The sequence below is a fragment of the Thamnophis sirtalis genome, unplaced genomic scaffold (genome assembly GCF_051295495.1).
Source record: "Thamnophis sirtalis isolate CommonGarterSnake01/CBP01778 unplaced genomic scaffold, rThaSir2_p1.2 scaffold_8, whole genome shotgun sequence".
Taxonomy (NCBI): Eukaryota; Metazoa; Chordata; class Lepidosauria; order Squamata; family Natricidae; genus Thamnophis; species Thamnophis sirtalis.
Genome location: NW_028261388.1, coordinates 4,781,654 through 4,805,999, shown reverse-complemented (window position 1 = coordinate 4,805,999; position 24,346 = coordinate 4,781,654). Strand labels below are relative to the sequence as shown.

General features: G+C 46.7%; 1 protein-coding gene across 1 annotated transcript in view; it reads left to right on the top strand.

The window, feature by feature from the left end:
- TENM4 (teneurin transmembrane protein 4) overlaps nucleotides 1–24,346 on the top strand; it is a 164,687-nt gene that overhangs the window by 128,388 nt on the left and 11,953 nt on the right. Inside the window, 6 exon segments of the mRNA XM_087722028.1 lie at nucleotides 3,096–3,328; nucleotides 5,945–6,099; nucleotides 17,270–18,147; nucleotides 19,910–20,082; nucleotides 21,658–21,893; nucleotides 22,956–23,252. Coding sequence (XP_087578154.1) covers nucleotides 3,096–3,328; nucleotides 5,945–6,099; nucleotides 17,270–18,147; nucleotides 19,910–20,082; nucleotides 21,658–21,893; nucleotides 22,956–23,252 — 1,972 coding nt within the window.

Genomic DNA, 24,346 nt, shown 5'->3' with positions numbered 1-24,346 from the left:
CTAGCTAGGTTACTAGGCCTCAAAGATCAGGATGGGTTGACTCGCATTGATCTGTGTTCTTAGAATAACTTTATTGTCATTTTGAAGGTACACTAATTGGCATACATTAAAAACGGAATTTTGTTGCATACAGCTTTCAAAGGATCTCCACCTCTAATATATATAACACATAAACAGAGGGATAGAATCAAGATCACGTGAAGGGTTAATACCACTTTATAATGCCTTGGTAAGGCCACACTTGGAATCCTGCATCCAATTTTGGTCGTCACGATGTAGAAAAGATGTGGAGACTCTAGAAAGAGTGCAGAGAAGAGCAACAAAGAGGATTAGAGGGCTGGAGGCTCAAACATATGAAGAACGGTTGCAGGAACTGGGTAGGTCTAGTTTAATGAAAAGAAAGACTAGGGGAGACATGATAGCAGTCTTCCAATATCTCAGGGGTTGCCCCAAAGAAGAGGGAGTCAAGCTATTCTCCAAAGCACCTGAGGGTAGAACAAGAAGCAATGGGTGGAAACTAATCGAGGAGAGAAGCAACTTAGAACTAAGGAGAAATTTCCTGACAGTGAGAACAATTAATCAGTGGAACAGAAATTGCCTCCAGAAGTTGTGAATGCTCCAACACTGGAAGTTTTTAAGAAGATGTTGGATAGCCATTGGTCTAAAGTGATCTAGGCTTTCCTGCCTAAGCAGGGGGTTGGACTAGAAGACCTCCAAGGTCCCAATTCTGTTATTCTAAATAAACACGACAAAATAAATAAATACAGAATTATGCACATTCCCTGCATGTTAACCGTCTGTGCTGTATGGTTTAGAAAAGAGATTTTGTCATTGCAGCCCAAGATTCTTGTGTTGAGCGCAGAAAAGCAGTCCCATGATGGCGCAGGGAGAGGCCAACCTTTGGAACTGGGTCTTAAGATCCCTCAGAACTTCGGACGGTCACTAAGTGGCTGGTCGTAAGTTGAGGACTACCTCAATTTAGACCAGTGTTTCTCAACCTTGGCAACTTGAAGATGTCTGGACTTCAACTCCCAGAATTCCCCAGCCAGCATTCGCTGGCTGGGGAATTCTGGGAGTTGAAGTCCAGACATCTTCAAGTTGCCAAGGTTGAGAAACACTGATTTAGACACTTTGCGCCGAGATAGGCAGCAAACAAATTTAATAAATAAGAAGAGTACTTGTGTATCCTAACGGAACCAGCTGCGTAGAATAAAGATTCCCTTTCCTGCAAGTGTGAAAAAGGAGGGAGCTGGCATTGGTCTTTCTCACTCACACACACACACAAACACACACACACCCTTCTGCATGCGTGTGTCCAAGAGGAAAAGAATGAAGGATTTAAAAACTTCTCTGCTTTTCACTTGCTCTTCTGAGCCTCCTTTCACTTGATTATACACCATGAGGATCCCTTCCTTCCTTCCTTCCTTCCTTCCTTCCTTCCTTCCTTCCTTCCTTCCTTCCTTCCTTCGCTGTGCATACCACTTATCTCTGGCAGATGTTTGTTTAAAAAAAAAAAGGGCTATAGCATTTGGGCAAGGAACACTCCAGAGCACAATAAAGGAGAATATTTTCTAGCTCCGGGTTGAAATGAGGGGTCCTTGGTGCTCTCTGAACTTGGTGGTTTTCTTGCAGATATTTCATTACCCAGAGTAGGTAAAATATTAGTGCTAAGAGGGAGAGGAGGACGAGGAGGAACACGACAACTGTGGGGCCCTTGGTCCTCTTGCTTGTTTTCTTGCAGACGTTTCACTACCAAACTAAGTAACCTGTTTTTAAATCTTTTGTCTGTATCCCCCTTCCCCGTTCGAGTTGTGAGCCGCCCTGAGTCCCCTTCGGGGGAAAAGGGCAGCATATAAATTTAATAAACTGAACTGAACTGAACTGAACTGAGCCTCATCAATGCTAGAGTTTGGAATGGAGGAGGAGGGGAGGAGGAGGAGGAGGAGGAGGAGGAGGAAGACAATGACTGTGGGGTCCTTGGTGCTCTCCAAACTTGTTTGTTTTCTTGGAGACGTTTCATTACCCAAACTAGGTAACATCATCAGTGCCAGGAGGGAGTTGATCGTTTCTAGCCCTGATGATGTTATCTGGTTGGGTCATGAAACGCCTGAGAGAAAAACCACCAAGCTCGGAGAGAACCAAGGAGGACCCCACAGTTGTTGTCCTTCTCCTCCTCCTCCTCCTCCTCTTCTTCTTCTTCTTCTTCTTCTTCTTCTTCTTCTTCTTCTTCTTCTTCTTCTTCTTCTTCTTCCTCCTCCTCCTCCTCCTCCTCCTCCTCCTCCTCCTCCTCCTCCTCCTCCTCTTCCTGCTCCTCCTCCTCAAACCCCACTCTCTTATAGCACTGATGATGTTACTTATCCGGGTCATGAAACGCCTGGGAGAAAACCTCCAAGCTCGGAGAGCAACGAGGACCTCACGGTTGTTGTCCTCCTCCTCCTCCACTCCATAAACCCCACTCCCTTCTAGCACTGATGATATCCCCTAGTTGGGTAACGAAACGCCTACGAGAAAGCAATCCAGCTTTACCAAGCACCCCTCAGGCTCTCATTTCCTTTTAACCAGCTTAGTTTTCACTCCGGCTTTCCGCAGGCCTCCTGTCTGTCGTATCTTGGCTTATTGTTATGCTGGCTTTGGGGACTTCGCAACACGGCGATCAGTGGTGGGATTCAAATAATTTACCAAACAGTTCTCTGCCCTAATGACCAGCTGGGTAGGCCGGGCTCGGTGGTCATGTGATCATGTGGGCATGGCCAAGTCAATGTCACTCATGTCGATGGGCGCTTCGCTTTAGTTGTTACAATGGTAATAAGGGTTAACCGGAGAGGCGGTTTCTGTAAGCAGGGCAATAAAAATGAGCCTAGAAACAACACCAGGATGTTTCCTTCCTGCCTTCCTTACAGGATTAGCCCTGTAAAGTGGAAAAAATCAAAAGGAGATTTCTTGCAACAATCGGTTCTCCGAACTGCTTAGAAAGTTACCAACCGGTTCTCCCGAATAGGTGCGAACCGGCTGAATCCCACCACTGGCGGCGATTCACAGTTAAGTTCTTGCTTTTGGGTTATGCAAGAGGTAAACATCTGCCCTCGGTTTTGCAGTCACAGCCCAGCTCACAAATATTACCTGAGCGCCGACCCCACCTCTGGATCCATCTACCTCTCTGACACCAGCACCCGTCGCATCTTCAGGATCAAGTCCACCACGGTGATCAAAGACATCTTGAAGAACTCAGAAGTGGTCGCCGGGACTGGAGACCAGTGTCTTCCGTTTGATGACACCCACTGCGGAGATGGAGGGAAAGCAACCGAAGCCACCCTCACGAGCCCCCGGGGTAAGAGAGATAATTTGAAGAGGAGGGATGGAATACAGGTAATCTGTTGTGGGACAGTCCTGGAGTCTGGGGGAGGCTCCGATGAGGGCTCTGTGTCGGAGGCAGAGAGGGGGCCAGGGCCGTATGACAGTTACTAGCTGCCTTCGGAGTCAGACATCAGTGAGGCAGAAGAACAGCTGGAGCCTGTTTTCAGTGTGCGCATGCGCAGAGTTGCCAGACGAAGGGAACAGCTAAGGAACAAGGGTCGACTTGGAATTAAGGCCACAGGTGGATGGTGAATGGCCCCTCCCATAGGGAATAAAAGAGGAGCGAAAGGGGAGTGGAGTTTGCAGGAGGCAATTAATTCATTCCTTGCATTCTTGCCAAGTATTTAGGGGTCTGAAAGATATCGGCCTGGCCGCTCTCCAAGCCTGATAAAGGTCGATATTTGTGAACTATCTTAAAAGACTGTGGGAGAGGAAAGACTTTGCTGGAGAGGAATTCACTGTACATTAAATAAAAGGGGTTTTTGGCCCATTTTCCAGGCTTTTTCGGCACGTTTTAGAGGCCTTTTTTTGCCTATTTGTTTGGGTTTTGGGGCCCTTTTTAAAGGGTTTTTGGACCCTTTTTAAGGGTTTTTCAGCGTGTTTTTGAGGCTTTTCATGGCCCATTTTTTTGGAAGAAACAGGCCAAAAAAAGCCTCAAAAACGGGCCACAAAAAGCCTCAAATGTGGGCTGAAAAAAGCCTCAAAAACAGGCCACAAAAAGCCTCAAAAGTGGGCTGAAAAAAGCCTCAAAAACGGGCCATAAAAAGCCTCAAAAGTGGGCTGAAAAAAGCCTCAAAAACAGGCCACAAAAAGCCTCAAAAGTGGGCTGGAAAAAGCCTCAAAAACAGATCACAAAAAGCCTCAAAAGTGGGCTGGAAAAAGCCTCAAAAGTGGGCTGGAAAAAGCCTCAAAAACAGGCCAAAAAAACTCAAAATGGGTCAAAATGTTGTTGTTTTCCCCTGCTAAATTTATAGTCTTATAGTCAGGTGTGTCTTATAATCTGAAAAATACGGTAGCTGGGTTACGTGGGCAAGGCAAGCGAGCCAGAGAGTGAGATACATAGGATGGGGTAGCACTGGGGCAGGTGAACGGGCCCATCCGGTGGTTGGAACTACAATATGGGCGAACCAATCCGAACCGGCGGCCGCCAACCTCCGTTAATTGGGTATTGTTTAACAAACAAAGAGTAAACGACAGCCTAATCAAGAAACCACCAAGAACACTCCAACCAACAGGACCAACCAGTAGTATATAACCGGAGAGCAAACCCCACTCCCTGCTACCCTGATGATGTTACCTAGTTGGTTCACGAAACGTCTGTAGGAAAACAGCCAAGCTCAGAGACCACCAAGGACCCAACAAAACAAATGTGTTTTTTTTTAAGTCTTAATTTTTTATTACAAAATTTGACATATTTTATAAACAAAGTGTAATGTAGGTCTTTTTTTATTTTAACATCCTCTCGTATACACAATCGATTTTTACATCGTAGTTCTATTTCCAATTTCAGCCATATTATGCTCTTTCCATATTTTCCATCTTATACTTATTTTCCCCTTAATACATAAACAATATCACTAATTGCCCCTTCAAAGTCAAACCAAATTATCATTTCATATTTCATCTGTTGGCCTATTTTTACTCTTAAGCAAACATATATCCTCAAATTCAATTTTAACAAAGAGAGCATTTAATTTAATTAATTGTCCACAATTAGCAATGTTACTATAATTTCCTTATATCTTAATTAACTACAAAACATTAACAATCTTAATACTATTCCCTTTAATCTGCTAATATATCTCTTCTTCCTCTTCCTCCTCCTCTAACCATTTTCTCTTGGGCTCTCAAAGATTCCACTTCTTAATGTTCTTCTTTCCCCCCATTCTCCTATCTCCTTCTTTTTTTTTCTTATTTTTATGATTATAGTATCTTTCCTTCAAAATACTTTTTCTTACTTTTTGATCTGACCCTCCTCGTCCCACACCAACACACACTCCGAGCCAAAGATACGTTACGGCATTTAATTAACAGACAGACAGGTCCTTGGCAGCAAACCGGCGCAGATAAGGCTTGGCAGCAATCCAGCCTACCAAGCTCACAATAATGTTCTCCGACATTCGTTCCTGCGTTGACTTCTGCAAGAGGGGCGTGTGCACAAGCAGTCCCTTTATAGTCTGGAGAGGAGCCTAATGACCACCAGCTGAGTGCAATTACCTCCTGTAACTGCGCAACTGTTCCTGACGCCTATTAGCTCTTCGGTGCCGGGCATCCAGAAACAACTCACTGCTGGCGTCCGGATCACTCTCCCTTGTCTCCTCCCCACTGGTCCAAGGCTCAGGCGCCTCCTGGTGGCCAACCAGCCTCTCTGCGCCCTGTTTGGAGTCGGAACCCTGTCCATGGTCTTCTACATCCTCCAGAGCCGACTCATAGGGCCCCTTGCTGTCGGAGTCTGGTGGCAGCTCCAACGGCTCCTGCTGGGCCACAACACTTTTAATTTCATTATTCTAGAAGGTTTTCCCCAAGCGTGTTAATATCCAAGCATTTCTTGATTAAGTTTTATAAATTGAGTTTTGTTTCCTCGCCACAGGCATCACAGTGGACAAATTTGGGTTCATTTATTTTGTGGATGGCACGATGATCCGACGTGTGGACCAAAATGGAATCATCTCAACCGTCCTCGGTTCTAATGACCTGACGTCCACCAGACCTCTGAGCTGTGATTCAGTCATGGATATCTCTCAGGTAGGCACAGGTGTTTCCTGTTATCATTTTTCTCTTTAGCCTCTTTTTCCCTTTCTGTGTTCCTTTTTATGGTGTAAATGTCTCTTTTCAAGCGAATTATATTTTCTATTGTTTGGTACCTGTCTGTGGAGATTCTCAGTCATCCAGGTTGTCCCCAAGGTGTTTTTTGTTTTTTTTTAAAGACAACTGGACTTGCTTTCTTTTTCCTTGAAGACGTTTCGCTTCTCGTCCAAGAATCTTCAGACAGAACTGAAGAAGCTTCTTGGATGAGAAGCGAAATGTTGTTCTGACCTCAGCTTCCCAAGAGCCTGAAGCAAACTCCTTGTTGTCCCGACAAAAACACCTTTTATTAATTGACTGTGAATTCTGCTCGTTCACATCCAGCAAAGTCTTTCGAGGGAGGATTTACAGTCACAGACCTTATCTGGCTTGGAGAGCGGCCAGGCTGATCTCTGCAAAACTTGGCAAGGAGTCTCGGAGAGTCACGAACCAATTAAGGGAACTAATTGTCTCCTGCAAACTCCACTCCCCTTTCGCTCCTCTTTGATTTCCTCTGGGAGGGGCCATTCACCCTCCATCTGTGGCCTTAACTCCCAAGTCGACCCCTGTTCTTTAGCGGTTCCCTTTGTCTGGCAACTCTGCACATGCGCACACTGGGAACAGGCTCCAGCTGTTCTTCTGCCTCACTGATCTCCGACTCTGAAGGCAGCTGATAACTGTCGGACGGCTCTGGCCCCCTCTCTGCCTCCGACACAGAGCCCTCATCAGAGCCTTCCCCAGACTCCAGGACTGGCCCATCTTCCTCCCCAACCTCCTCACTGTCCGAATCAGCTGCCAACTCCACTGGCTGGCCACAACAAACATCTTCAAGGAAAAAGCACCTTTGGTACATTCGGCCTGGTACTTTTTCCTATAAACTGAATTATCAACTTTCTCTGCATAAATCTTTCGATTCCTTGATTTATTTTTCCCCCTCTGATTCCTGGCATTATCAAACCTGTTCTTTCAAGATTGGCATACAGAGACTGGATGCCTGTTCTTGTTCTCCTGGTTACATCTAAACCAACATTATCTTTTGCAATACACAATATCTTTGACACAACGGCTTTACACCTCGTGCTCAACTCACAGGTATTCGTTTACTGACTGTTCAAAGCAGTGGTGGGTTTCAAAAAATTTTCCGAACCTACTCTGTGGGTGTGGCCTCCTTTGTGGGAGTGGCTTGCCAGCCATGTGACCTGGTGGGAGTGGCTTGCCGGCCATGTGTTTTCTTTCTCTCTCTCTCTCTTTCCTTCCTTTTGTCTCTCTGTCCCTTTTTTCTTTTTTTCTTTCATCTCTCTCTCACTTTTTCTTTCTTTTTTCTTTTTTTCTTTCTTTCTTTCTTTCTTTCTTCCTTTCTTTTTCTTTCTCTTTCTGTGTGTGTGTGTGTGTGTGTGTGTGTGTGTGTGTGTGTGTGTGTGTCAGTGGTGGGTTTCAAAAAATTTTGGAACCTCTTCTGTAGGTGTGGCCTGCTTTCTGGGTCCACTGGTGGAACCTCTTCTAACCGGTTCGGTAGATTTGACGAACCAGTTCTACCGAACTGGTGCGAACTGGTAGGAACCCACCTCTAGTTCAAAATAACAACAGTATTGAAAGAAGTGACTTGCTACCAGCCCTTGCATTTCTGACAAGCAAAATCAATGGAAAAGCCAGATTTGCTAAAAGTATTGAAAGGGACCTTGGAGATCTTCTAGTCAACCCCCCTTCTCAAGCAGGAGACCCTACCATTCCAGACAAACGGCTGTCCACTCTTTTCAATCTCGGCCATCAACAAGCACATTGAGATAAACAACAGCTACAGAACATACCTTTCAAAAGAGGCAATCAAAAAACCCGAAAGAAAATAAACAGATAACAGAAGGAACCTTAGAGGTCTTCTAATCCAACCCCCTTATCAGGGAGGAAACCCTGGAATCATTCCGATGTTAGAGCACCCATAACTTCTAAAGGCAAGTTGTTCCACTGATTAATTGTTCTCGCTGTCAGGAAAATTCTCCTTTATTTCTATGTTGTTCCTCTCCTTGGTTAGTTTCCATCCATTGCTTCTAGTCCTGCCCTCAGTTGCTATGGAGAATAGGTTGACCCCCCCCCCTCTTCTTTGTGGCAGCCCCTCAAATATTGGATGGAGATGCTATGAAGTCTTCTCTAAGCCTTCTCTTTGTTAGGCTACACCAGTGGTGAGTTCCTACCAGTTTGGACCAGTTCAGCCAAACCGGTAATGGTTTGGTGGCCTGAGTCGCTGGAACTGGCAGCGACTCAGGCCTGCCACGCCCCTGAACCTGTTCTACTGCCTATGGTGCCGCCATCTTGTTTTTTGCTTCTGCGCATGCGCAGAGCAATTTTTATTGCACTGTGCATGTGTGCATGTTCGCGGCGCAGTCACAAGCGAAGACAAGGCAGTAGCAACTGTTGGGACCCACCCAAGCGGGGTGACTTGCTTTCAGAAGTTGTGGATGCTCCATCACTGGAGGATTTTAAGAAGAGATTGGACAACCCTTCGTCTGAAATGGCAGGGGGTTTGACTACAAGACCTCTAAGGTCCCTTCCAACTCGGCTGTTTTATTCTGTTCTGTTGCAAACAGTCAGGAATGCCGTTTCCCGTTTCCAAGCATCCAAAATGCAGTTGGCACACCGTGGATTTTGGCGTGCGAGTTCAATTCAATATCTCGCGAACGGTGGCCCGAATGATCAACCGCGGGGAAAATGGCGGATTTCCGAATTGCATTCGATTGCAGGTGGATTGTGAGCGAGGGCCGTCACGCTGAGCTTTTCAAACTCCCGCTGCTGAAGGCTGCTTTTAAAAAAAATATCTTATATATTTATATTTTAAAATTGAATTTCCAGGCTATGGCAGGCATATCCGAGGTTGCCTAAAGTTTAGGAATTGAGGACAGGCATGATATCCGATCGGGATTCCATTCTGCAGCCGTCGCTTCTAAATACAAATATGCCTGACCTTATTATTGAAATAATTCGAGGAAATGGGGTTTTTTTTTGGTTCCGCTAAATATGGTGATTGGCTGGTTCTCTTGAATGCTTTTCCTTAGGCATAATAGAACCCCAATGGGGAGTCCTCCCCTTTTTTTAACCACCCGTATAATTCTCTCTTCTCCACCTGGCCCTTATTGTTCTCCTTTCGTCCTTTCTTCCTCTAATTTGAAAAGATTGCTGGGCTACCCCCAGGGCCTGCCATTTACGAGCTCGATAAAAATGACAGGCCTACAAAGGTCACTTGCTTGGCGGGCTCTGAAGGGAACAGTTGTTAATTCCGCATTGGCGAACTCGGCTTTCCGTTCTGCCGAGGGAAGGTTGACGCGGGCTTGGATGCTGGGTTATTTTAGGTCTGTTTTGGGCTCACTCTGGATTTTTCTAGAGATAGGCTTCACCGAATACGGTAGGCTGCAAAATCAGGAGGCTGCGACTGCGATCCTAAGTAGCGGCAGATATTTCTCTTTCTGGGCGCAAAGAGAAAATATTTGCTGTGAGCTTCCACGTAGGAGTCAGGAAGGGGATCCGCCAGCAAAGGCTCAGCTCCATTCAGTCACCCACAACTCCACACCGATGCAAGGGATTACAGGGTCAATTAAGTTACGTTTTGTTTTTATTCCTTTCTTTTACTTTCTTAAACGTTATAATATTAAAGGAGAGTCCGTTTGGTATATGGCTTAAAGCAGCGGGATAGAAAGGGGAAGATCCAGAGTTCAAGTCCCGCCTTAGGCATGAAAGTTGGCTAGGTGACTTTGGTTCCCACTTAGCCATGATAGCCAACTGGGTGACTCTGGACCAATCACCAGGAGGTGGAGAGTTCTAGTCCCACCTTTAGGCATGATACCCAACTGGGTGACTCTGGAACAATCACCAGGAGGTGGAGAGTTCTAGTCCCACCTTTAGGCATGATACCCAACTGGGTGACTCTGGAACAATCACCAGGAGGTGGAGAGTTCTAGTCCCACCTTTAGGCATGATACCCAACTGGGTGACTCTGGCACAATCACCAGGAAATGGTGAGTTCTAGTCCCACCTTTATAGCCAACTCTGTGATTTTGGGCCAGTCACCAGGAGGTGGTGAGTTCTAGTCTCACCTTTAGGCATAATAGACAACTGGGTGATTCTGGACCAATCACTAAGAGATAGTGAGTTCTAGTCCTGCCTTAGGCATGAAAGCCAACTGGGTGACTCTGGGCCACTCAGCAGGAGACGGTGAGTTCTAGTCCCACCTTTAGACATGATAGCCAATTGGGTGACTCTGAACCAATCACCGGGAGGTGGTGAGTTCTAGTCCCACCTTTAGGCACGTTAGCCAACTGGGTGACTCTGGACCAATCACCAGGAAATGGTGAGTTCTAGTCCTGCCTTAGGCATGAAAGCCAACTGGGTGACTTTGGGCCACTCAGCAGGAGACGGTGAGTTCTAGTTCCATTTTAGCCATGAAGGCAGTTGGGTGACTCTTGGGCCAGTCGGTCACTCTCTCTCTCTCAGTCCAACCCACCTCACAGCAACTCATTACCAAACTAGCTAACGTCATCAGCGTTCCATTTGGTAATGAAATATCTGCAAGAGAAAACTCCAAGCTCATAGACCACCAAGGACCACGCCATCCAACCCTGAGCGACAAATATTCATCTTCTCAGTAGCCTTGACTCATTTCAACCGATCAACGCTTTCAAGAAAGGAGCAAATTTGTTGTTGTTAGTTGTGAAGTTGTGTCCGGCCTCATGGACCACGTTCCTCCAGGCCTTCCTGTCCTCCCCCATCCTCCGGAGTCCATTGAAGCTCACGCCGACTGCTTTGGTGACTCCATCCAGCCACCTCCTTCTCTGCCGTCCCCTTCTTCTTCTTTTGCCCTCCATCGTTCCCAGCATGAGGCTCTTCTCCAGGGAGTCCTTCTTCCTTCTCATTCGGTGGCCAAAGTATTTGAGTTTCAGAAGATGATAGATAGATGATAGATAGATAGATAGATAGATAGATAGATAGATAGATAGATAGATAGATAGATAGATAGATAGATAGATAGATAGATAGATTCAGTGACTCCATCCAGCCACCTCCTTCTCTGTCCTCCTCTTCTTCTTTTGCCCTCCATCGTTCCCAGCATGAGGCTCTTCTCCAGGGAGTCCTTCTTCCTTCTCATTAGGTGGCCAAAGCATTTGAGTTTCCTCTTCAGGATCTGGCCTTCTAAAGAGCAGTCAGGGTTGATCTCCTCTAGGACTGACCGGTTGGATGGCCTTGCAGTCCAAGGGACTCAATGCAGGAGTCTTCTCCAGCACCAGAGTTCAAAGGCCTCCATTCTTTGGCGCTCAGCCTTCCTTATGGTCCAACCTTCACAGCCATCCATTGCAACTGGGAAAACCACAGCCTTGACTAGACGCACTTTTGATTGGCAGGGTGATGTCTCTGCTTTTTAGGATGCTGTCTGGATTTGCCATCGCTTTCCTCCCCAGGAGCAAGCCTCTTTTGATTTCTCAGCTGCAGTCCCCATCTGCGGTGATCTTGGAGACCCAGGGAAATAAAACCTGTCACTACCTCCATTTCTCCCCCATCTATTTGCCAGGAATTGAGAGGGCCGGATGCCATGATCTTCGTTTTCTTAAGGTTGAGTTTCAAGCCAACTTTTGCACTCTCCTCCTTCACCCGTATCAAGAGGCTCTTTAGTTCCTCTTCACTTTCTGCCACAGAGTCGTATTATCTGCATACCTGAGGTTGTTGGTATTTCTCCCGGCAATCTTAATACCAACTTTTTATTCCTCTAGCAATTTGCAGTGTACCTTTTGAAGCCTTTCAAGGCTCCTGAGTTTCTTTGGAAAGCTCGAGAGGAGGTCCATGCCTCCAGTTGTGGGGTATTTACTTTCCCTTGGCTAAAAGGAGCCGAGGTGGCGCAGTGGTTAGGGGTGCAGTACTGCAGGCCACTTCAGCTGACTGTTATCTGCAGTTCAGCGGTTCAAATCTCACCGGCTCCAGGTTGACTCAGCCTTCCATCCTTCCGAGGTGGGTGAAATGAGGACCCCAGACTGTGGGGGCAATTTGCTGACTCAATTTGCTAAAAATTTGTAAAACCGCTTAGAGAGGGCTGAAAGCTCTATGAAGCGGTATACAAGTCTAATAAATAAATAAATAAATAAAATGTTGACCTGCCCCCAAATGGAATCATGGGGTTAATCAATCATTGCTCTACTTGAAAGGCATCAGTTGCAAAGCCAGAAGAGAAAGGAACAAAAAAAAGCCAGAAATACGTTTTGATTGGATTGAAATCTTCACCCAAAGGAATATCTTGACAGGATGATGTCATGGGGGTGAACAGAAAGAGGAAGGGATTTCCTTCCCCCCCACCCCCCAAAAAAGTATTTGACTTTCAAGGCGAAGGGAATTGAAAAATATCCCAGCAAAACACAATGATGTGTCGTTGCCAAGGAAACTGCGCAGGTATCCACATGAAGGAGTTGAACTTGGTTGAATGGAGAATTCATCTGTAAATTACTTGGCTTTAGCTTAATTAGCTGGTTAAAAGGGTAAATCCTCATCTAGTTGGCTCGGGGCCAAGACTATGGATGAGGTCACATGCCAGATGTTCCTTTGTAGGTATAACAGAATAACAGGGTTGGAAGGGCCCTGGGAGGTCTTCTAGTCCAACCCCCTAGCCTATACCATTTTCTGTCCAATCTCATCTTAAAAACCTCCGGTGTTGGAGCATCCACAACTTCTGGAGGCAACATTGTTCCACTGATTAATTGTTCTCACTGTCAGGAAATTTCTCCTTAGTTCTAGATTGCTTCTCTCCTTGATTAGTTTCCACCCATTGCTTCTTGTCTTGCCTTCGGGTGCTTTGGAATAAGCTGACCTCCCCCCTTCTTTGTTACAGAAGATAGAACATCTGGACAGGATAACGTTAGAGAAGTGGGTCCTTAAACTGTTCGATCCAACTATCCCCTTTTCCTGCTTTCAAATGATGTCCTTACCCCCACCAAAACCACACCATATTCTAGAAAGAGTACAGAGAAGAGCAATAAAGATGATTAGGGGACTGAAGGCTAAAAACATATGAAGAACGGTTTCTGGAATTGGGCATGCCTAGTTTAATGAGAAGAAGGATTAGAGATGACATGATAGCAGCCTTCCAATATTTGCGAGGCTGCCACAAGGAAGAGGGAGTCAACCTCTTCTCCAAAGCCACAAGAAACAATGGATGGAAACTAATCAAGGAGAGAATCAACCTGGAATTAAGGAGAAATTTACTGATTCTGGGAAAATTAACCAGTGGAACAACGTTGCCTCCAGAAGTCGTGGATGCTCCATCAATGGAGGGTTTTTTAAGAAGAGATTGGGCAAACATTTGTTTGAATGGGTAGAGGGGTTGGGCTAGAAGACCTCCAAAGTCCCCTCCAACTTCTGTTAATTCTGTTTATTCAGACTCCAGAGTCCCAAATTGTGTCCATAACTCGAAATGAGCAATTGCAAAGTCTTCTGTTACCTCAAAATATGCCCAAATGACCCCCCACCCAGTTTAAGAACCACTATGTCAGATCCTCTCCATTAGATAATTAGGAAAGAAGACCACGAGACTCCATGAGTAGAAATCAAGTGTACTTTTACTAATTATAAATGATTAAAGGCATAGCGAAGCGAAGTCTGATTATTTAGGCGCGAAAGCGATTGATATATAGAATAGCCCATTCCCCACCCCTTGGCATCACAGTTGTAGTCCAATCATAATTCTCCCAAGTGTCAGGTGTGAGATAACTTCAAAAGGCATCACAAAGATGGAATGTCGGTGCCGTTAGTCCTGGCGGGAATCTCCTACGCATGCGTAGTCCGACAGGCAGCTAAACTCCAGAACCTTCCTCCAGCACAATGAGTAACCCCTCCCAAATACCATGCCCTCCCTCCCCGTTTCATGGCAGTCGAAGCAACAGCAAAGCAGAGGCTGACACACTATTTCAGAGTGCCATTCCACCAGTAGAAACCTCCTTTGTGCCAAAAGAATGAAACCAAACCAAACAAAATAAAAATGAACATCAACAGGAAAATGTGCACATTGAGAGAGATTCTCCTTTGGTGGTCGCCTCAAAACAATCAGTTGGTTTTTCTTTCAGTAAAACTGTTTAATTACTTCCAGTAATAACCAACCTCTTGTTGTGGTGAGAGGAGTTGGCAGAAGATCCAGACAGTGAGGAGGGTTGGGGAGGAACCTGGGCCAGTCCTGGAGTCTGGGGAAGGCTCGGATGAGGGCTCTGTGTCGGAGGCAGAGAGGGGGCCAGAGTTGTATGCCAGTTATCAGCTGACTTCAGAGTCAGACATCAGTGAGGCAGAAGAACAGCTGGAGCCTGTTCCCAGTGTGCGCATGTGCAGATTTGCCAGACGAAGGGAACAGCTAAAGAACAGGGGTCGACTTGGGAGTTAAGGCCACAGGTGGACGATGAATGGCCCCTCCTAGAGGGAATAAAAGAGGAGCGAAAGGGGAGTGGAGTTTGCAGGAGACCATTAGTTCCCTTCATTGGTTCGTGACTCTCCGAGGCTCCTTGCCAAGTTTTGCAGAGATCGGCCTGGCAGCTCTCCAAGCCAGATAAGGTCTGTGACTGTATATCCTCCCTTGAAAGGCTTTGCTGGATGTGAATGAGCAGAATTCATAGTAAATTAATAAAAGGGGTTTTTGTCGGGACAACAAGGAGTTTGCTTCATGCTCGCAGGAAGCCTCAGTTAGAACACCTCTAAAACAAAGATTTCTGCTAAGAAAGGACCATTGTAGCACATTCTCTCAACTTTCAGCAGCTTATGATGTGTAGTTTTTTTTAAAAAAATGATTGTGTTTTCTTTTAAAGTTGAATTAAGGCTCTTTGGGATGATTCAATAAAAGGAAATTATGATTAATGAAAGAGCATTCTTAGTAAAAAAAAAAATCTCCCCAAAGGATTGGTGTGGGGGAGACTTAATAATTTAAATCTCAGCTTAGTCTCCTGGCATTGATTGATTGATTGATTGATTGATTGATTGATTGAGTGATGTCAAGTCAGTGTCAACTCTTAAGTGACCACTGAGATAATTTTTCCCCAAGATATGTTTAAATCAGGGCTGCTTTATGTTCTATATTAAACATAAAGCAGCTCTGATTTAAACACATCTTGGAGAAATGCTACCTCAGTGGTCACTTGAGAGTTGACACTGACTTGACATCTGTCAATCAATCACTAAGTCAATCAATTGATGCCAGGAGACCAAGCTGAGTCTTAAATGGTCTCCCGGGAGAAAATTTTGTCTTGTCCAAATGATCACTTGACCTTGAGCAAAAACTCCGTAGTGGCTCAGTGCATTATCTTCAAACCCCAGGAAGATGTCTTCTTTTCCTTCAGAGTTTCTTCCAGGAGCAAGTGACTAAAGGAGGAGAGGAAGGGAAGGAAAGGAAAGGGAGAGAGAGGGAAGGAAAGAAAAAGAAAGAGAGGGAGAGAATGAAAGGAAAGGGAAAGAGAAGTAAGGAAAGGAAAGAGAGAGAGAGAGAACAAAAGGAAAGGAAACGGAGAGAGAGAGAGAACGCAAGGAAAGAGAGGGAACAAAAGAAAAGGAAAGAGAGAGAGAAGGAAAGGAAAAAAGAGAGAGAAAGAAGGAAAGGAAAGAGAGAGAGAACGAAAGGAAAGGAAAGGAAGAGAGAGGGGAGGAAAGAAAAGGAAAGAGAGAGAGAGAGAATGAAAGGAATGGGAGAGCGAGGAAAGGAAAGGGTGAGAGAAGTAAGGAAAGGAAAGAGGGAACGAAAGGAAAGGGAGAGAGAGAAGGAAAGGAAAGAGAGAGAAGGAAGGAAAGGGAGAGAGAGGGAAGGAAAGAAAAGAAAAGAGAGAGAGAATGAAAGGAAAGGAAAGAGAGAGAGAAGGAAAGGGAGAGAGAGGGAAGGAAAGAAAAGGAAATATAGAGAGAAAATGAAAGGAAAGAGAGAGGGAAGGAAAGGAAAGGAAACAGAGAAAGAGAACGAAAGGAAAGGGAGAGAGAGGGAAGGAAAGAAAAGGAAATATAGAGAGAAAATGAAAGGAAAGGGAGAGAGAAGGAAGGAAAGGAAAGAGAGAGAGAACGAAAGGAAAGGAAAGGGAGAGAGGGAAGGAAAGGGGGAGAGAGAGAACAAAAGGAAAGGGAAGAGAGAGGGAAGGAAAGAAAAGGAAAGAGAGAGAGAATGAAAGAAAAGGAAAGAGAGAGAGAAGGAAAGGAAAAAAGAGAGAGAAAGAAGGAAAGGAAAGAGAGAGAGAACGAAAGGAAAGGAAAGGAAGAGAGAGGGGAGGAAAGAAAAGGAAAGAGAGAGAGAGAGAATGAAAGGAATGGGAGAGCGAGGAAAGGAAAGGGTGAGAGAAGTAAGGAAAGGAAAGAGGGAACGAAAGGAAAGGGAGAGAGAGAAGGAAAGGAAAGAGAGAGAAGGAAGGAAAGGGAGAGAGAGGGAAGGAAAGAAAAGAAAAGAGAGAGAATGAAAGGAAAGGAAAGAGAGAGAGAAGGAAAGGGAGAGAGAGGGAAGGAAAGAAAAGGAAATATAGAGAGAAAATGAAAGGAAAGAGAGAGGGAAGGAAAGGAAAGGAAACAGAGAAAGAGAACGAAAGGAAAGGGAGAGAGAGGGAAGGAAAGAAAAGGAAATATAGAGAGAAAATGAAAGGAAAGGGAGAGAGAAGGAAGGAAAGGAAAGGAAAGAGAGAGAGAACGAAAGGAAAGGAAAGGGAGAGAGAGAGAATGAAAGGATAGGAAAGAGAGAGAGAGGGAAGGAAATGAATGAGAGAGAATGAAAGGAAAGAGAGAGAGAGGGAAGGAAAGGAAAGAGAGAGAAAGGGCAGGAACGGAAAAAGAGAGAGAGAACAAAAGGAAAGGAAAGCATATTCTGCATATTCTCTATGACCAGGCGAGCCGGCCTACGCTCTGGTCTCCCAGCATTCCTCCGCATGGGGTGAACCTCACCTATTGCTCCAGAGGTCATATAGCTGGGATCTAAAGGAGGTCTATATTCAAAAGAATGGAATACGATCAAGCGGGCACGATTACATCCAGAATACAACTCCCTTAATAAACGTGCTTAGAATATTTCGCTCTTGATTGAGGTCGTAAGTCGAGGACTACCAGTAACTGAAAAATAATGAAACAATCTCACCCGTCCCTTTTCTTCCTTTTGTTTTGCCAGGTTCGTTTGGAGTGGCCCACCGACCTGGCTGTCAACCCAATGGACAATTCCCTCTACGTCCTGGACAACAACGTCGTGTTGCAGATTTCCGAAAACCACCAGGTGCGCATTGTGGCGGGCCGGCCGATGCACTGTCAAGTCCCGGGGATCGACCACTTTCTTCTGAGCAAGGTCGCCATTCACGCCACGTTGGAATCGGCCACGGCAGTGGCGGTCTCGCACAGCGGCGTCCTGTACATCGCGGAGACTGACGAGAAGAAGATCAACCGGATACGACAGGTCACCACGAACGGGGAAATCTCGCTGGTCGCCGGAGCCCCCAGCGGCTGCGACTGCAAGAACGACGCCAACTGCGATTGCTTCTCCGGGGACGACGGGTACGCCAAGGACGCCAAGCTGAACGCGCCGTCTTCCCTCGCGGTGTGCGCCGACGGGGAGCTGTACGTGGCCGATCTCGGGAACATCCGTATCCGTTTTATCCGGAGAAACAAACCTTTCCTGAACAACCAGAACCTGTACGAATTATCCTCACCCATCGATCAGGAACTCTACCTGTTTGATGCCAGCGGCAAGCACGTTTTCACGCAGAGCCTCCCGACTGGAGATTACCTGTACAACTTCACCTACACCGGGGATGGCGACATCACCCTCGTGACCGACAACAATGGAAATTTGCTTAACATCCGGAGAGATTCGACCGGGATGCCGCTGTGGCTGGTGGTGCCAGATGGCCAGGTCTATTGGCTGACGATGGGCACCAACAGCGCCCTCAAGAGTGTGACCGCGCAGGGCCAAGAGATAGCCATGATGACCTATCATGGCAACTCGGGCCTCCTAGCTACCAAGAGCAATGAAAATGGGTGGACCACATTTTACGAGTGAGTATCTCTCGAGATGACGTTTTTCAAACTTGGAACATTAAACAGAACATTGGAGAAAGGGGGTCCTCGGCTTACACTTTTCGGACTCAACCGTGGCCGTGAGACGAGGACTATCTGTATCGGGACCGGAAGGGTTTCCTCAGAGGTCATCTAGACTTACACTCCCCCCGTCTCTCTGTGGTCACACATGGCTTCACTTTTGAGCATTCAGGCACCAGGCTGCATTTAATGACGGTTTGCTGCCTGATTTCATTTCAGGATGGTTTTGCTGATATTTTCCTCTGGATTTTGTCTGAATCGGATGCTTCTGTTTGACCATCTGAGAAATGATAACATGCTAACATAATAGCCTTGTGTGTCCTTTTTAGATGAGCTCTTAGTTTTGTGGGCTGTCCGCACACTTGTACTCCATGAAGATATTCAGAAAAACAGTGATCTAGAAAGAACAGGGGTGTCAAACTCACGTCGTCACAGCAGCATCACGTCACATATCAGGACTCTTTTTCCCCTTCACTAAACCGGGCATGGGCGTGGCCAGCCTGTGATGCATCCAGCCTTTGACAGCCCTGATCTAGAATGATTTTCCCAGATTGGAAGATCTGAAACTTTAGAGCCATATTATTCAACCTTAGCAAGTTTAAGATGTTACTGTGGTCGGCCAGCAGAGCTGGTGGGAGACTCAGACAGTGAGGAGGTTGGGAAGGAACATGGGCCAGTCCTGGAGTCTGGGGAAGGCTCCGATGAGGATTCTGCGTCAGAGGCAGAGATGGGGCCAGGGCCATCCAACAGTTATCAGTTGCCTTCGGAGTTGGAGATCAGTGGGGCAGAAGAACAGCTGGAGCCTGTTCCCAGTGTGCGCATGCCAGGAGAAGGAAACATCTAAGAAACAAGGGCCAACTCAGGAGTAAAGACACAGGTGGATGGTGAATGGCCCCTCCCATAATGAATAAAAGAGGAGCAAAGGGGGAATGGAGTTTGCAGGAGACAATTAGTTCATTTAATTAGCGTGAAGATTTGTTCCTGACTCTCAGAGACTCCTTGCCAAGTATTTTCTTCCTGGCAGCTCTCCAAGCCTGATAAGGTCTGTGGTTGTAAATTCACCCTTGAAAGACTGTTTGCTGGGACTTTGTTGGAGGTGAATGAGAGGAATTCACATGAGCTTCATAAAAAGGGGTTTTGTCAGGACAAGGAGTCTGCTTCGTGATTTGGTGAAGCCTCGGTCAGAATAGGTGTGGGGAGTTCAACTTGATTTGAAAGGAAGGGGAGGGAAAGAAAAAGGAAAGGAAAAGAAAGGAAAGGAAAGGAAAGGAAAGGGAGAGAGGAAGGAAGGAAGGAAACTCACCGACACTTAGGATTTCATTCTATGCTGCCTTTTCAATTGCAAAGAAGTTTCTGTTTGAGCAGGAACATTTTGCACCTCGTTCTGCGTCTAATTCAAAAAAGCCGTGAAAAGGAATATTAATCCTTCTCGCTGTGAAACCTTCTCCGCCCAGGGAAGCCATGGACACACAGCCTAGGTGAAATGTCACCCTTAATTTGCACAAGTCCCCCCCCCAAACAAGACCGACACGCTAGAAATGTCAAAAGCGTTGATCACGAGTGAAGCCCTTTTTCAAAATCGATGAGATGTCCTGCTTCCTTGACTGGAAAACACCAGATTTTCAATCAAGGAAGGACATTGGGTGCTTTGTCCTAGGAGATTCCCCTCGGTTTACCTCTCCCTTCCCGCTTAATTCGCGTTCGTGCGTCTCTTTCCCAGATATGACAGTTTTGGACACCTCACTAACATCACTTTCCCAACCGGTCAAGTCACCACTTTCCGAAGCGATACGGACAGCTCCGTCCACGTCCAGATTGAGACCTCCAGCAAGGACGATGTAACCATCACCACCAACCTTTCCGCCTCAGGAGCCTACTACACTCTCCTGCAAGGTAAACCCAACCTATTTCAACAGCTTCCTGTTCGACAGCACAGCTGGTGGGAGACTCGGACAGTGAGGAGGTTGGGGAGGAACATGGGCCAGTCCCGGAGTCTGGGGAAGGCTCGGATGAGGGCTCTGCGTTGGAAGCAGAGAGGGGTCCAGGGCCGTCCGACAGTTATCAGCTGCCTTCGGAGTCAGACATCGGTGAGGCAGAAGAACAGCTGGAGCCTGTTCCCGATGGGTGCATGCGCAGAGCTGCCAGGAGAAGGGAACAGTTAAGGAACAGGGGTCGACTCAGGAGTAAAGGCACAAGGGGACGCTGAATGGCCCCTCCCATCATAAATCCCTTTTTTTCAGTGCTATTGTAGCTTTGGTCACTAAACAAAAGGTTGTAAGTTGAGGACTACCTATATCCACTAGCTGAGTGGTCGCCTCTCCGAAAACATGGTTCCTGGAAGCAGCTCGGAGCGACTGAATGTTGAGATGCTCAATCAGGAGACAATTATTATAGACTTTTACTTAGTTCTGGCCGTTTAAATCTCGGCCTATTCAATTAACTCCCCAAAGAGTCCTAAAAGTGCTTTCTGTTGCTTAATTAGACTCCTGGGGTAGAGCTGAATTTTCCTTCCAAGTATTAATCTGCCATTTTAATTTTTCTAAAACGGCTGAATCAGTTAGAGATGGTCTTATTTTAGAGCCTATTGTAGCCTATTCCTAAGATAGGATAGCAAATACAGTAAACAAGAGGTTACTGTATTTAAATAGTGGTTTTATCTACAAAGAATATATACATACACATACTTTATAGTCAGACCTCAATCAAAGAACAATCAGCAATTACAGCATGGAAGCACACACATGGAGAAAGAGACATGCCCCGACAGGGCCTCTTCTTAATACAGGCTCTTAAAGTGATATCAGCCAAAAAACCTTGCTGACTCGTTCCCAGCATTACATCATCGTAGCAGCTGATCAGCTCTTAAATCATTACCCTGACAAAGGTCATTTTCCTTATTCTTCCATCATTTATTTTATTCATTTGTTTTTATTGCAACTTGATTATTGTTATATATAACTCAAGGTGGCGGACACTCAAAATGTCCCTTCCTCTGGCGTGTCAGCATATCGCCCCCACAATCTGGGTCCTCATTTCACCCACCTCGGAAGGATGGAAGGCTGAGTCAACCCTGAGCCGGTGAGATTTGAACCGCTGAACTGCAGCTAACAGTCAATAGCAATAGCAGTTAGACTTATATACCACTTCATAGGGCTTTCAGCCCTCTCTAAGCGGTTTACAGAGTCAGCATATCGCCCCCACAATCTGGATCCTCATTTTACCCACCTCGGAAGGATGGAAGGCTGAGTCAACCCTGAGCCGGTGAGATTTGAACCGCCGAACTGCAGCTAACAGTCAGCTGAAGTGGCTGCAGTACTGCACTCTAACCACTGCGCATTTTTTTAGTGCTGCGCATGTACGCGGAGCGCCTCCCTGAGCGAACCAGCAGTAGCAGCCGCCGAAAATCACCCCTGGTCGGCTTCCAATCTAACGTCGTTGACGTGGTTTTTTTTTTCTCCCCTTGTGTAGATCAAGTGCGCAACAGCTACTACATCGGGGCGGATGGCTCTCTCCGCCTGATGTTGGCTAACGGCATGGAGGTGGCTCTCCAGACTGAACCCCACCTCCTGGCGGGCACCGTCAACCCCACCGTGGGGAAGAGGAACGTGACTCTGCCCATCGACAACGGCCTCAACCTGGTCGAGTGGAGGCAACGGAAAGAGCAATCCAGAGGCCAGATCACCGTGTTCGGACGCAGGCTGAGGGTGAGTGGACCGTCTCCATTTATACTCCTTGCAGACAGCTGGTCATTTGCATCCTTTTAGAGGGTCATTGAGGCCACTTGGAGGTTTGTCTGTGTCCTCGGGGTCACCCGAGTGGTGCAAATGAGTGTGGAGCCTTCTTGGAACTGTTGTAAGCAAACTATTGCAAGGAGTATCAATCCTTTCATTCCCCACCATCCAGTCAGAGCTGAGGAAGCTTCTCGGATGAGAAACAAAACGTCTTCAAAAGAAAAACCAGAAAAAAGTCCAGTCACCTCTTGAAAAAAAAACATCTTTGGGATCTTATATAAGAGTATTTTACAAATATGCAAAAACCCTCTTTTCCATTCGCCATTTCAGGGATGGTTCTGACCGGTAGTTAGCAATAGCAATAGCAGTTAGACTTATCTACCGCTTCATAGGGCTTTCAGCCCTCTCTAAGCGGTTTACAGAGTCAGCATATTGCCCCCCACAACAATCCGGGTTCTCATTTTACCCACCTCGGAAGGATGGAAGGCTGAGTCAACCCTGAGCCGGTGAGATTTGAACTGCTGAACTGCAGATAACAGTCAATAGCAATAGCAGTTAGACTTATATACCGCTTCATAGGGCTTCCAGCCCTCTCTAAGCAGTTTACAGAGTCAGAATATCGCCCCCAACAACAATCCGGGTTCTCATTTTACCCACCTCGGAAGGATGGAAGGCTGAGTCAACCCTGAGCCGGTGAGATTTGAACCGCTGAACTGCAGATAACAGTCAATAGCAATAGCAGTTAGACTTATATACCGCTTCATAGGGCTTCCAGCCCTCTCTAAGCAGTTTACAGAGTCAGAATATCGCCCCCAACAACAATCCGGGTTCTCATTTTACCCACCTCGGAAGGATGGAAGGCTGAGTCAACCCTGAGACGGTGAGATTTGAACAGCCGAACTGCAGAACTGCAGTCAGCTGAAGTAGCCTGCAGTGCTGCATTTAACCACTGCGCCACCTCGGCTCTAATTATTAAGTTAATTATCCCCATCTTACTAAAGCTTTCGGTCACTGTCCTAATTCTTCTTCCGGCAGGTTCATAACCGAAATTTGTTGTCCCTCGACTTCGACCGCGTGACACGAACCGAGAAGATTTACGACGACCACCGCAAATTCACTCTGCGCATTCTCTACGACCAGGCGGGGCGGCCTACGCTCTGGTCTCCCAGCAGTCGTCTGAACGGGGTGAATGTCACCTATTCCACCGGAGGGCATATAGCCGGGATCCAAAGGGGTACTATGTCCGAAAGAATGGAATACGATCAAGCGGGCAGAATTACATCCAGAATGTTTGCAGATGGCAAATCTTGGACCTACACATATTTAGAGAAGGTGAGCGCCGTAGGGAAGGGGGGGGGTGTCTCTCTAAAGTTTTAGCCAACTGAAGTTTTGCGAGTCAGAAGGGGTGGGATTGAAAAGTTTTAGCAACCAGTTCTCTGCCTAGTTGCTGGGGGACATGGCGTACTTGGCCTCCTGCACCATGGCAGGGGGTGGGGGCGTTTTCACCCTCCCCAGGTTCCGGAGGCTTTCCTTGAGCCTCCGGGAGGGCGAAAACGGTCTCCCTCGGGCTCCGCAAGCCCTTCAGAATCCGGAAACGGGCCCATTTCTGGACTTCCGGAACTTCCGATAGGCCCATTTTTTACCCTCCCCAGGCTCCAGAGGCTTCCCTCAAGCCTCTGGGAGGACGAAAAGGGCCTCCCCCAGGAGCCGGAAATAGGCCTGTTTCCGGACTTCCAGTAGGCCCATTTTTCGCCCTCACCAGGCTCTGGAGGCTTTGTCTGAGCCTCCGGGAGGGTAAAAACGGTCTCCCTCAGGACTCCGGAAGCCCTTCGGAAGCTGGAAACAGGCCTCTTTCCAGACTTCCAGAACTTGTTTGTTTGTTTGTTTGTTTGTTTGTTTGTTTGTTTGTTTTATTTATTTATAGGCCGCCCTTTTCCCTGAGGGGACTCAGGGCGGCTTACAATCAAAAAGGAAGGGGAGTGTAGGACAATACGAAAAAAGAAATGTGCACAAAGTAAATTAGACAATAAAACTCAACATTCACTCAGCATTCGGGAGGGGCGAAATAAGATTATCCCCAGGCCTGACGGGTTAGCCAGTTCTTGAGGGCTGTGCGGAAGGCCTGGACGGTGGTGAGGGTACGAATCTCCACGGGGAGATTGTTCCATAGTGTCGGAGCCGCAACAGAGAAGGCTCTCCTCCGAGTAGTCGCCAGTCGGCACTGACTGGTGGATGGAATACGGAGGAGGCCAACTCTATGCGATCTGATGGGACGCAGGGAGGTAATTGGCAGAAGGCGGTCTCTCAAATAGCCAGATCCACTACCATGGAGCGCTTTATAGGTGGTGAGTAGGACCTTGAAGTGCACCCGGAGACCAACAGGTAGCCAGTGCAGCTCACGGAGGATCGGTGTTATGTGGGCGAAC